General features: G+C 32.8%; 1 protein-coding gene and 1 pseudogene across 2 annotated transcripts in view; one reads left to right on the top strand and one right to left on the bottom strand.

Moving 5' to 3' along the window:
- The window catches only part of LOC145273631 (SAM pointed domain-containing Ets transcription factor-like), a 35,741-nt gene extending 24,860 nt beyond the window's left edge, over window positions 1-10,881 (top strand). For both annotated transcript variants that reach the window (XM_080127078.1, XM_080127077.1), the window contains 2 exons: window positions 6,601-6,843; window positions 9,432-10,881. In XM_080127078.1, coding sequence (XP_079983204.1) covers window positions 6,601-6,843; window positions 9,432-9,733 — 545 coding nt within the window. In that variant the 3' untranslated portion in view covers window positions 9,734-10,881. The remainder of the gene's footprint in view (window positions 1-6,600; window positions 6,844-9,431) is intronic.
- Window positions 4,397-4,513, bottom strand: LOC145273633 (5S ribosomal RNA; annotated as a pseudogene).
- Window positions 10,882-13,939: the final 3,058 nt, after the last annotated feature.

Here is a 13,939-nt window from a genome sequence, read left to right as displayed (position 1 = left end):
CTGTTTCCAGTCGTCCTGAACCTCCACTGGTATTTAACAATGTCAACTTAGGAGAGGTGAGGTTGGAGATTGCGCAACTCTTGCCACAAAGATTCCACGTGCGGGTACCCTTACAGTGGATATCCATATTCTGTCAAGACTGAAGGAAGCCTTTATATATATACATATATACATACATATATATATATATATAAGAAAACTAGTTCTATTTTAGAATAGTAAAATTAAGGTCAAAAGTTTAAATCTGATTTGTTATATCAACATGTTGATGTGCGATTATCCGTCTTAACTTTTTTCCATTAAAAAAAATCTTTCTTTTTTCCTTAATCTTTGCATGATTCCTCTTAACATCAACCTGAAAATATCCAAATTCCACCTCGTCTCCATCCATTGCCTTCAAACTTTCGTATAAATGCTCTTATCGATTCCTATGACTATTTCCGTTAACATCTATACGGCGGACTTTTTCGTTTGTGTGTAAACTCCATTGTTTCCTTGTTGGCATAAAGTTTAGAGAAAAAATTAGCAACTAAACTATTGACTTAACTTAATGGATTATGTATTTCAGGCAACAGGGTAAGTAATACTGTCACACTTTTATTTATTTATTTTGTAAACTTTCCATTTGGTGAGGGCTGCCACAGAAACCATATTATACCTCTAAAAGAAAGAAGACATTAAAATTTATAACTTATGCTGATTATCATATCGTATGAATTCGACGATTCTATTGTTGGCATTGGTTTACTGATATTTTTTTTTATTTTAGTCAAACATTTCTGACGGGAGGGGGACATGAAAGGTTGTCAACATCATAAGTGAAAGTGATTTTTTTTGTCGAACGAACTTGATTCGAACTTGGAACATCCAAATCGTCAGTCTGTGCTGTTAACCACTAGCTATGTGAATTGCTTATACCTCTCCTGGAACGGGTATTGTACTAGTTTCTAAATAATCTATTCCTTTATCTTGCTTGATGTTATCGCAGTGTTTCGACCGTTTTTATTCTTTGGCCTTCTTCAGATTCCATGTGCCAAACTTTGGAATTTTGAACGCAGTTTCATGTCTATTATTCAGACACTGTGAGCTTCATTCATGGAACCGCAAAACTGACTTGCTGTCTTTGCTCAGGATTGAACTCTATACCTCAAGATATGGGGACTTCTAAGTATCATTTGGATTCTTCAAACTACTGTTCTCATCTTGTTATCTCATCTTATTATATATTAAACAACGTTTCAATCGATGTAATCTCCAACCTTTTTCTGGTGTATCTTGTCAGACTCTGGTATCTTTCTGTCAGACTCTGGGGAATCTGCACGGAATTTGATACTGGTTTGGACATGCTCGTCAATTGAGGCCAATGCTGGTTGATGAGCTGGCATTATTTCAGTTTTCCATCTACCAAACTAGTTGCTCTACCAAGGTTTGACAGTTTAGTTTATCCTATTATTTTACTAATAGTTGACAAAACATATAATCATGCCTATCTCAAGAATTTCAGTGAATACGATGCAATAATTGTTTCTGCCTTTTTGAGATGATGATTTACAATTCGTATGTTGATGATTCAAACTAGTGTTTTTACCTTGAGTTTTATTTTTATAAAGCTACAATAAATAACGCGCGCGCGCGCGTGTGTGTATATATATAATGTTCGAGTATATTCCCAAATACAGTATATATTAGTGTTGGGACGCTTAATCAGAAATCGGAAAAATCGGAGCTTTTGTGGGTATCGGAATCAGAATCGCAAAAATGTGAGCCTATTTTTCAATGCCAAAAGCGATTCCTTAAATTATCTTTTTTATTTGATTTTGATTTAAGAAACATCTTCCATTGTTTGTAGTAATAATAAATGTTTGTTTTAAACTTCCAGTAAGACTAAAATCTCTAGATTATCCCGTCACAATTGTGTTTTTACGTTTGAGAAAATATATGCGCATTTAAGATGCGTTTTTACAGTAATCGGGACAAAATAACACTTTTCTAGTTAAATATTTAGAGATTTATAAAGAATCGGAATTGGTAATTGTATCGGAATTGGCAATTGCATCAGAATCGGAAAAATATTGGAATCGTCCCATCTGGGGTTGCCCAATTGTAAAATACACTTAAATATGATATTTTAATTCATTCAGATTTCGTATTTATTATTGTAGAGCAAATGCTTTATTGATTATTATATTGTACCTAATATATATATGTATATATATATATATATATATATATATATAATAATAATAATGGTTTTAAAAGTAAAAATAAATATGACTTGGATGCCATTAGCTAAGATCGAAACCACAACATTTAGCCATCAGATAAGTACTGTATTTAAACACTTATTCAGATTCAAGAAAGCAAGGACGCCCGGACGATCAACAATTTTATAATTAAGATATATATATTGGCAATTGTTTGGTAGCCCAGAGGTAAAGGTTTAGCAAATGGAGTCAAAGGTGGTTTTGTAGCTGGGTTCAAGTCTCCCAACCGGCAGGAATTGTCATTCTATACTGATCATTGTTTAAGCATGAAACACTAGTGTCCGTAGGTATAAAACATTATGTGTGTAAATTATTTGAAAAAAAAATTTTCAAATAATTTCTGACGAGGACGCATCACAGACCGTCTGAAACGCGCGTAAACGATTTCAATGACTTCTGACGAGGACGCATCACAGACCGTCTGAAACACGCGTAAACGATTTCAATGACTTAAAAACATTATTACAATGATCCAAACATAATTCTCAATGAAAAACCAAGACACGGAATAATTAAATGTTAAAAAATACACATTGTTGGTGACTACTCCCTTATATATATATATATATATATATATATATACTAGCGGGACCTGTGGAAATTCTACGGGAGACTCATAATATATTGATGTTGGCCTTCTGTAGATGTTCAATGTAAATGGAGATGCTCAGATGTTATTGTAGCTTTTTTGTTAAAACTGCAAAAGTATTTATCTAAGCTAGCATGAACACCCGGCAAAGCCCGGCCGTAAAATACGCTTAAATATGATATTTTAATTCTTTCAGATTTCGTATATATTATTATAGAGTTAATGTTCTATCGATTTTTTTTTTTTTTTTTTTTTTGCAATTTCAAAAATAAACAGATGTATCCATATGACTTGGGTGCATTAGCTTGAATCTAAACTGAAATAAAAACTTATGGAAAAAAAAAAACATAACTTGAGTTCCTTCAGCCATAACCTAAACCAAAACTTATGAAGAATTCTTAGCAAAATTATTTATGACAAGAAATAGATGAACATAACAATTAAACGATCCGGATATAAGCGTGACGCACAAAAGAACATACATGCTATCGTATCAATATATAGATGACTGATTCCACATGTGTGGGTTAAATTCAATTTTCTTTGTAGTTGGTGTCTATAAACACTGCATTAAGAGTTTTGTTTCTTATGATTCTGCAAACTTCGAAAACTTCCATTTCATTTTTTTTTTCTTACTAAATCCTTTTATATTCCAAGGAAAAATATCTTTTCAACTATTTTCCTCCAAGGAATATATTTTTGTCTCCAAGTTTAGGGAATGAAATGCGTGCAAGACCTACTTCATAAAAATATGAAGAAAAATGTTATGAGACAGAATTAAATACAACCTCTGGTTTTAGAACGTTGACTAACGAGATATATATATCCACATACAGTACTGTTTCGCAGCTCATCAGTGCGGCTAGACAAGCAACTACCTCAAGCCAGGATCGAAACCTGATCGCCCAAACGACAGTCGGAGCTTCTAACCGTTGCGCTATATGGCAGTGAATAACCAATGCTTTGACATTGTCCAAAGTACCTAAGAGCAATTTGTTTACACAAAAAGCATCGCTTCATACGCTAATAGTATATCACTTCCCAAATGCTCAACCTAAGATAGAAGCATTATATATTCTTTTAAGGATACCACTTTAATAGGAACAGACACGCAAATGTTTGAAAATGAGTAAATGTTTGTGTCTATTCCTTCTAATGTATCTTTAAAGAAAATATTTATAGCTCTAGTCTTGTACTATTGAGCTATGTAAATGACAACTTTGTTAATTATTTATATTCAATCACTGCCCGAGTATTTAAATTACAAATAAACAACACACACATTATATATATAATTTGTAGTCATCGACATACAGTCCTGTTTCGTTGTATCACAACTCATCAGTGGCGCTAGATTAGCAGGCTCCTTCAGTCTTGGACAGACTATAGATATCCACGAAGGGTTGCTTGCACGCGAAATTTTTATAACAGGAGGTGCACAATCTTCAACCACACTTCTCTTGAGACGACATTATTAAATACTAGTGCCAAGTGAAGTTTCTGTACAGGACGACTGGAAACAAATTCTGAGATAAGCGGAGAGCACATACAGCGCCTAGAATTCCCAAATGGTCACCCATCTGGTACTAACCAGGCTCAACGTTGCTTAACTTCGGTGATCTGACAAGAACCAGTGTGTCAATGCGATTATGCCATACATGCTGTTAGATTAGCACACACACACACACACACACATATATATATATATATATATATATATATATATATATATATATATATATTTGGGATTGTTATTTTCCAGAGGAAAGGTAACCAATGAAATATAACGAGGTTAATACAAGAGTGCTCAATACTGAAGTAGAGCAGGGTATACTTTTAATTTGTTTTTATACAAGCAGTAATGTGTTAAATACTATAAAACCAAAATATGCTCATGACTGTGTAGCAGCACATTTCTGCTTATGTAAAAACAAATTAAAAGTAATATATATATATATATATATAATGTATATAGTAATATGTATCAATCATTGATCTATAGTGATTGTACATCTAAAAACAATAGGTTTAAGGCTCCCAAAATTCATACTAGACCACAAGGTCCTTTGGCATAACGGATAAAATATCTGGTAAGTGATCACTCAGGTTCAATCCTTAGTGCAGGCCATACTCAGAATAAACTTGCAAATTACTTAGAACTTCTACATGGTTGACAGAATGAGATTATGCTACCCCCCATGGATTAAATAAAGCGTTCCATTGTAGTTTAACATAAAAATTCCCGAGTTCAACAGAATACACTTGAAGGTCGGAGGTTACATCGGCTGAAACGTTGTGTGAATAACACAAGATGAGAACAGTCGTCCGAATGATCAAAATGAGTGACACAATAACCTTGAAAGAGTTAAATCATTGTCTGCATCGATAACCTTTTACTATTTTTGTGCAAATACGTGATTTAGTGGATGCAGGCGTTGGTTAGGAATCGTTCTAAAGTGAATGCTATTTTGATGTCATGAGTTCAATCCTTGCTTAAGTAACTTATATGGCATATTTAAAAAGCATACAAATGAGTGCTTTACTGCAATGAATAATGACTCAGAATTTTTATTTTTACTCATTCACCCCAAACAAGGCACGGTACCACTTTGAAGGGAGTTGAGGAGCAAAAAGTTTTATTTGCATTATATTCAAATTGATTTAGTCTGGGAAGCAAAAAATCGTGGGAATTTCAAGTTCTAGCAATTTAAGGGAAGAAATTACAAGCTGTCTAAAAAGCCACTGAAGGATTTTTGAATTCTTTATTTTTGATATTTTTCTGTAATTTTAACACAATCTGAGTAAGACATTGGAAATTTATTTGAATAAAATTGCAAAAATTAAACAATCTTTATTTATGAAAAATAATGTCTTTTAAATTTTGCCCATTTTCAGTTTCGCACATTTGTACTCTTTCCAAAACATTATTCATGACAGATTGCAGAATCTCTGGATTGCGATTTAACTCCCTTATTTCGTTCCTGATGTTTTCCTTCAATTTTTGCAGGGTTTGGGTGTGGTGGCATAGACTCTTTCTTTAAGATATCCCCACAAGAAAAAGTCGAGGCTAGTCAAGTCTGGGGAACATGGTGGCCATTTGACATTGCTCTTTGATAAGCTCTTTGAGCCAAAACAATTGACCCCTGATTTTGGTAAAACAATTTCGCAACTTCCGTACGTTGTTCAATCTTATGCTTATGTATTATCAATTCGCAAAATATTAATCTGTAAAATATCTGAAATAAAGAAAAAAAATAAGCATTAATGGTAAAATGAAAGATTTTCAACCCTTCAGTAACTTTTTGGACACCCTGTATTAGGGTAGATGTCTTTCCGGTATTGAAGGATTTATACAGTGAAAGGCTGGTATTTTGCTGTTTGTCGAGTTAGTCGGGCTATTTACGTCGAGGGGCGCAAGTACTAAGAGTTCATCAGAATAAATTCCATTAAAATACTTGTAAAACAGGCGCAGGGATGAAACATTGCAGCAAGGAGATAGTGCGGATTTTATTAGGTTTGGGACTCTTTTTTGATCCTGTTTAAGAGGGAGATTAGTGGTGGAATGTAAATATCATTACTCAGAATCTTAAAAAAAATAAAAATAAATAAAAAAAAATGCTGGATAGTACAGCAGATGAAACACGAACATTACCAAAATGATGAAAAAAAAGCTTGAAATGTGAAAATTCGACTTCTACTAGATTTTTAAATAAATTTTAAAATAATGTTGTTCTTTGAAAATTTCAGAATTTCAAATTGTTGACTACGCTGATTCGTTCGATTACAACTCCTTAGCTCTCCAGAACAACATACTCTCTTCAACTCCAAAAGCGGAGAACTTCTTTGCAATCAAAACCTATCTAAAACATACTTCACCGCCGGCAGATCAATACTCCAACCAGTTTAATTCAGACAGCAGTGACAGTCTCAGTTCGGTCAGCACCAGTCCTTCATCTGAAATGGACAAGAAAATCATTTATGATTGTGATTGTAAGTTTTATATTTATTTATTTAAAAAAAAAAATAAACTTTTGAAATAAAATATCGCAAGCTTAGTTTTGGGATTTGAACAGGGCGAGACAAAAGCGAAATATAGTAATAACCAACAGGCCGCCCGGTATTGCCTGGTCGTAAGTTACGGTTAAATATATTTTAATTCCTGCATGTTATGACTTTTTTACATTAGTATAGACAATTCCCTATCGATTATTATATTAAACCTAATATAATAGCGAGATCAAAACTTACATATATAAATGTGTGTCTTGGAAGTTTTTTTAACCTTTAAAACTATATATAAAAAAAAAAACTTATTTAATTTTTATATTTTTCATTATTCGTTAGAAAACTATTGAGTCAGTAAGTCATTTAATCACCTACAATCAATGCATTAACTTGCTCTCTCGAATTCACTATAGTTCTAATGTTTATATATATACTAGCATATTTGCCCGGCATTGTCCTGGTGTCTGGAGGTGTGTTGAGCAAAACAAAAAAAAAAAAAAATTGGTAGCAGGAACGCAGGCACAAACCCGTACCGCGAAGGAGGAAAAAGAACGGGGAAAACCGGAAGTGACGTAGGTTTAAATTAAGGCTAGATAATTGAAAAGAGGGGATGACTTTCGAAAATATAGGCGAAAAAAGCGACCCCTCCCTGTTGAAAAGTGTCTATTTGAATGTGAATAAAGTAATGTTTTTAGCCAATTTTTCGGTATTTGTCGTCTGAAGGGTCGAGCTTCAAAACAATACTGATCTTGTGAAAATCCGTCGCCTCTGTCAAAAGATTTAGACAGACATGTAAACATACATACATACATACATTTATATATTGATAGCTCAAATTTTCGACCCAAACTGATTAAAAAGCTTGCCTTATCTCTGAATACCCTTTATGTAAAATTTCAAATGTTTAGACCAGAAATTGTCTGAGTAATTTGGTAGAGACCGCATAATTCAAATTTTTTAAAAACTTTGTCCCCTATTACGACCTCTTAAAATTTATTGTTTGGGGCTCAAATCAAGTTATTAAGTTAGATCCATGTCCAAGGAACCTATATCTAAAATTTCAAGTGTTTATACCCAAAATTGTCGGAGGAGTTTGGCAGAGTTCTGAAAAGTCAAAACGTCGAACTTTGATCCCTTAGCAGCAAAATTTCTGGTCGAAAACAGATTAAAAAGATTTTTCCAAATCTCAATACCCTGTATATCAAATTTCGAATCTGTAGACTGAAAATGTACAGTTATTGCGTAGGGAAATGTACACAGACACACACAGAGACAGACACTTTCACTTTTATATATAGATATGCAATTACATTGTATTATTGTGGATAAGAGTTTTGTCGCTTGATCACAAAACTATCTGATATTTTCCATATAAGAACATCGGGTTGTTTTGTGATAAAGGGACATTACTGTTGTATCCACTATACCGGAAATTTCAAATTTTAAAGTAAAACGAACACAGCGAAGATCAATCTACAATGGTGAAAATAGCATTTAATAGCTCTTAGTTGGCCAAATATAAGTATATTTACAGGGAATGTAGATATGATTGTCGACAGGCAAATTGTTTTGAATGTAAATGTCAATTAAGTTTACTTTAATTTATTACATCATTGTTTATACAGTAGAACTCCGGGATACAATGTTTTTCCAGCACCTGGTTACGGTATTTGCCTGCCTTACCGGGTTTATTTATAATGATATTTGACAATGTTTATTATATAATGTACTGTATTTTGTTATTAATTTTTAATATGTAACGTATAAAATTTTACTTAGGCCTCACTATACGGCGATTTCACCTTATCATCCAACTCAAGAACGGATTAATGCCGTATCCATGGTTTCTACTGTATATCAAATTTTATTTTTAAAAATTTGAATTTTGCATGGAAAAAGCCTTAAAAGACTGAAAGTCCTTGAAAATGGATATTGAAGATCTGTTCAAACCCTGAAATGATTCCATGCAGAAAGGTTTCAGTTCAACAAGATACACTTGAAGATAGTTGGAGATTACATCGGATGAAACGTTGTGTTAATGACACTTAAGATTAGAGCAGTAATACAAAGATTCTGAATAGTGCGAATAAGCAATCCTTATCTCAAACATTCAGAAATGTCGTAAGGAGTTCTATTTATCTTTGCTTGTGTAAGGTCACCGAGAGAGCATGACGTAACGTTATATGCCGCGAAGTGTTAACGTTAACAAATTGTTATGACGCGAGAAACCTGTCTTTAGTGCAGTGTCATGTTTTATAATATTCCTCAATGTTATAAAGTTCTATGTAAATTTCAATCTACAAAATAAAATACAGAGTTCAGATCAACTCCTGTCTTTGAAATAAGAACATTGGCCATGTGTATGTTTATGATGGCCGAATTAAATATTTTGATTTTACAATACAGTTCTAGTCAGAAGTTACATGCGAGCCTCTTCCTCCAACATGGATACCGTCTCTCTCTCTCTCTCTCATATATATATATATATATATATATATATATATATATATATATAACACCATCTTAATTTGCTTTTATTTGTCTTAACTCTATTTTTATTTTTGTTCTTCCAGATCCAGAGCCGAAAACTGTTCGCCACAAACAGAACATCCATCTTTGGCAATTTTTGAAAGAATTGCTTGGAGAAGCAGACCGACACAATAACTGCATCCGTTGGCTCAACAATAAGGACGGCATCTTCAAAATTGAAGATTCTGCACATGTTGCTAAGTTGTGGGGCCAACGCAAAAACCGACCCGCTATGAACTATGACAAACTCAGCCGATCTCTGCGCCAGTATTACAAGAAAGGAATCATCAAGAAAACACTTGCTTCCAAACGGCTTGTTTACCAATTTGGTTCCCGTTATCTCTAAAACATTTCTCTGCTGCACGTCATCTTTTGATGAGGGAATTGGCTTATTTGTCTCGACCACACAAGTCTTTTTTTTTTGCTGTTCTTGTAAAATGACTTATTGAATACGTGACAAAAAAAAATTGTATGTTCAAGCACTTCAAAAGTGTTTTACAATTTTTGAAGAGATTAAGGACAGCAAATCTAGGGCAGGTGTGAACTGCATTGCAGGAAGAGAATTTGACATGATGGACAGTTCCATTGACAAATTTCTCTATTTTGTTGGAAGAAAAGCAGAATTGGCTTAAATCTGACTTTCTTTCATCATACTTCCAATTTGGAATTGTATATATATAACAATTACTAAAGATTGTTTATCTTCAAGCCCATCAAAAATTGTGCCACACATTCCAGAATTTGCTCAATTTATTTTATTTTTTTTCTGTCCCATTGTTAGTTTTTATTTCATTTAAAAAATAACCCTCCATTAAAGAAATTTACAAAAATCTTAAGGATAAAGCCCCAGAGCCATTTCGCTTTTGATTTTATCAGTTTAACAAAATTGGTTTTAATTTGAGCAATATCAGGAGTTATACTTGATCTCAAAACTAATTCACTCCTGAAAATACAAAATTGTAAACTAAAACTGTTTTTTTGATCAAATTCTAATACAATCATATTTTATTAGTCAAATCTGGCTGAAATTCCATATAGAAAATAATCAAAGAGTTTATTTTATTTTATTTTTTTTTTTTGCCCTGGATATTGCTGTCCATGTTGTTCAGATGGACAATTCATCAAAACCACCATTTTCTTTTTTTTCTTTTTTAACTATACCTAGTTTTTAAGCTTATCTCCCAAAAATGTTTTAAATTTCGACGTCTCTTGATATATATACATATTATTGATGGGACGATTTCAAAATTTTTACCGATCCTTTCAAAATCACTGAATATAATTTAATTTTTCGGATGACCATAAAAAAAACATATTTTCAGGAACGTAAAAAAAAAAAAAATACAATGTAAAGTGATTTCTAGATTTTAGTTTAACCGGTAGCTTAAAATCAATGAATCATTTTATCAGTAGGAGCAGCAATGGAAAATGTAGCGTTTCAAAAATGAAACTTATATTAAAATATTCCTTTGTCTAAAGGTGTTATCAACAAAATGTTTTTTTTTTATTAAATTTCTCTTTTTTAATTAATATTACAAACAAAAGTGTTTAATACGTTTGTAGAGTGTACTGGTTTTAACTTTTATCTGCACCTAGTGTTTAAGGTGTCGGAAATTTGATTGGCAAAACGCCGACTTGACGTCTACAGAAAATACACCAACCTCTGTGACCTTGTTCAATTCTGACGTGAGTATATTTCTAAAGAAAGAGTGCTGAATATTGTTGTTACAGAGGATATGGATCTAAATTTGGCGAGACTACGTGCAGAATCGAGCGAGATGCTTGCCAATTTCTGAGTTTATGTTTCTAAAACCAAGCAGGACAAGCGACAAACAACAAACAACAAGCGACATTTGATGTTAGTTTTATATCCATATCCATTTTATATGCCCTTCAAACTTTTACTTATGCATTTATATGTGTGTGTATATATATGTATGCATCTGTATGTATGTATTTATATGTATGTATCGGGGTGGTGCAAAAATAGTCGTTTTTTTTTTTGTTTTTTTGTTTTTTACGTTCAACTATATATAAAAACGACATTTTTGCACCAATCTAATATATAGACATATACCTATATACACATGCATACATACATATACCTATATACACATGCATACATACATATACCTATGTACACATGCATACATACATATACCTATATACACATGCATACATACATACATATACCTATATACACATGCATACATACATACATATACCTATATACACATGCATACATACATACATATACCTATATACACATGCATACATACATATACCTATATACACATGCATACATACATATACCTATATACACATACATACATACATATACCTATATACACATACATACATATACCTATATACACATACATACATATACCTATATACACATACATACATATACCTATATATACATACATACATATACCTATATACACATATATATACCTATATACACATACATACATACATACATACATATACCTATATACACATACATACATATATCTGTATGCATATATATATATTAGTGTGTATTTATATGTATGTACATATATATTTGTGTGTATACATTTATATGTATGTATTAGGTTGGTGCAAAAATAATGTTTTTTGACGTTCAACAATATATAAAAAACATTTTTGCACCAACCTAATGTCTGTATGTGTATATAAGTATATGTATGTATGTGTATATAGGTGTATGTATGTATGTGTATATAGGTGTATGTATGTGCATATATATATGTATGCATGTGTATATATATATATATATATATGTGTGTGTATGTACATATATTTGTGTGTATATATGTACACGTGTGTATACATTTATGTGCATGTATGTACCATGCGTGTGTATACTATACATTTATGTATGTGTATGTGTTCATATATAATGTATGTATGTTCCTTATAATGATAGCTCAAATGGTTACAAATAAACTCGATGAAGATCTACTTTGACCCTCAAAGCATATATATTGGCGAGTTGCATTTTAACGCCCAATGTTGGAATGCAACTCGTCAATATATATGCTCTGATAGAAAAATAAAATCAGTCCACAATCATGACGTTTTTTTTAATTTTTTTATTGTTGTTTAAATTTATTTCAAATTATTTTACATGTAAGCGAAGACCTATATTCATTAGGACAATGAAAATTCATTCTGTTCTGTAGCCATTGGGATATAACTCCTCATTTTATGTATGTGCTGCATGTGTAAAGCTTGTATGAAAAGCATAACCATTCAAAGAGTTGGAAATTGTCTTCGATCTTTGATTCATGAGTCCTCAATGCTGGTATTTTTGATTTCGTAGAAAAAAAAAATGGAAATCCTTAAAGATGTTTAAACCTTTAAACATGAACGACATTTTATTCTTGACTTTTTTGCATAAATAATTCTTTGAAACGTTAGATTGTTGTTGCTCTAGATGGGGATTGCATGTCTTTGTGATTCCCTCTGCTGGCCTTGTTTGTTATTTACACGTTTCTCCACAAAGCACGCCTTGAATTCGTACATATTGATGTCTTTCTGCATCGAGTTTTTGTATTTATTTCAGAAACATTTCTCAGTTTTTTTTTTTTTTTTGCTTTTTTTTTTTTTAAACAAGAATTGTTAGCGTTTCAGAATATTATTTTCCCCTCTCGCCTTAACACCTGTTCGTCTTGATAGCCCAAATTTTTCACGCAGGAATATTTTTTTATAAAGAGATTTCAAAACTAGAACTCGCAAGAATATCAGAGAGGTTAATACTTTATGCTGACGGGTCATTTGCGTGCTCTAAACGCTTTCTCGTGCCTGAGGCTGTTCTCTCCCTCTACAAATTTACTATGAAATACTCTCGTCACAATTGGGCTGGTGAATCTGTCTCCCAGTTGAAGGTTCTTGATAAATTGCAAAAACGTATCTGTAATTTGATTAGCCCCACACTTTCTTCTTTACTGCAACCTCTTTCCCACAGACGTGATATTGCTAGTCTCAGTCTTTTCTACAAATACTATTATGGCAGGAGTTCCCCAGAATTGTCTAATCTATTCCCTGCTTCCTTTGTTCCAGCTCGTTTAACTCGTTGGTCTAGTGGTCTCCATCAATTCGTTGTTTTAATACCACATTGTAATACAGCTTCTTTCCAAGAACTACAAGGTTGTGGAACTCTATTCCTGCTCACTGTTTTCCTTCTACCTATAGCCTTGGTCTTTTCGAGACTATGGTTAATAGGCAGCTCTTGTCTTTACAATAATCCTCTTTCGCTATTGTTAGCTCCTTAAATCAAGTGGCTCCATGCTTTGTCTTGAGTGATTTCCATAAAAGAGACATATCAAACGTCTGCGTCAGGGACTCATAAACTTACAAAGTGTCTCGATGCCTACCATCAATGGGGCTAAATGGGGAGCAACGACTTTCAGGTTTGTTTTACTACTCAGTGTGTCACCAGGAAAGAGACAGAATTCTCTGACCCCGGAAGTCACATCAGATAGAGAAATCACTTCAGTCGCAACCCTTTAATCTCAATTATAGACCGCAGCTATCCTTATTG

This window comes from Euprymna scolopes, unplaced genomic scaffold (assembly GCF_053919585.1).
Source record: "Euprymna scolopes isolate OS-2025 unplaced genomic scaffold, ASM5391958v1 sca110, whole genome shotgun sequence".
Classification (NCBI taxonomy): Eukaryota; Metazoa; Mollusca; class Cephalopoda; order Sepiida; family Sepiolidae; genus Euprymna; species Euprymna scolopes.
This window is presented reverse-complemented; position numbering and strand designations above follow the sequence as displayed.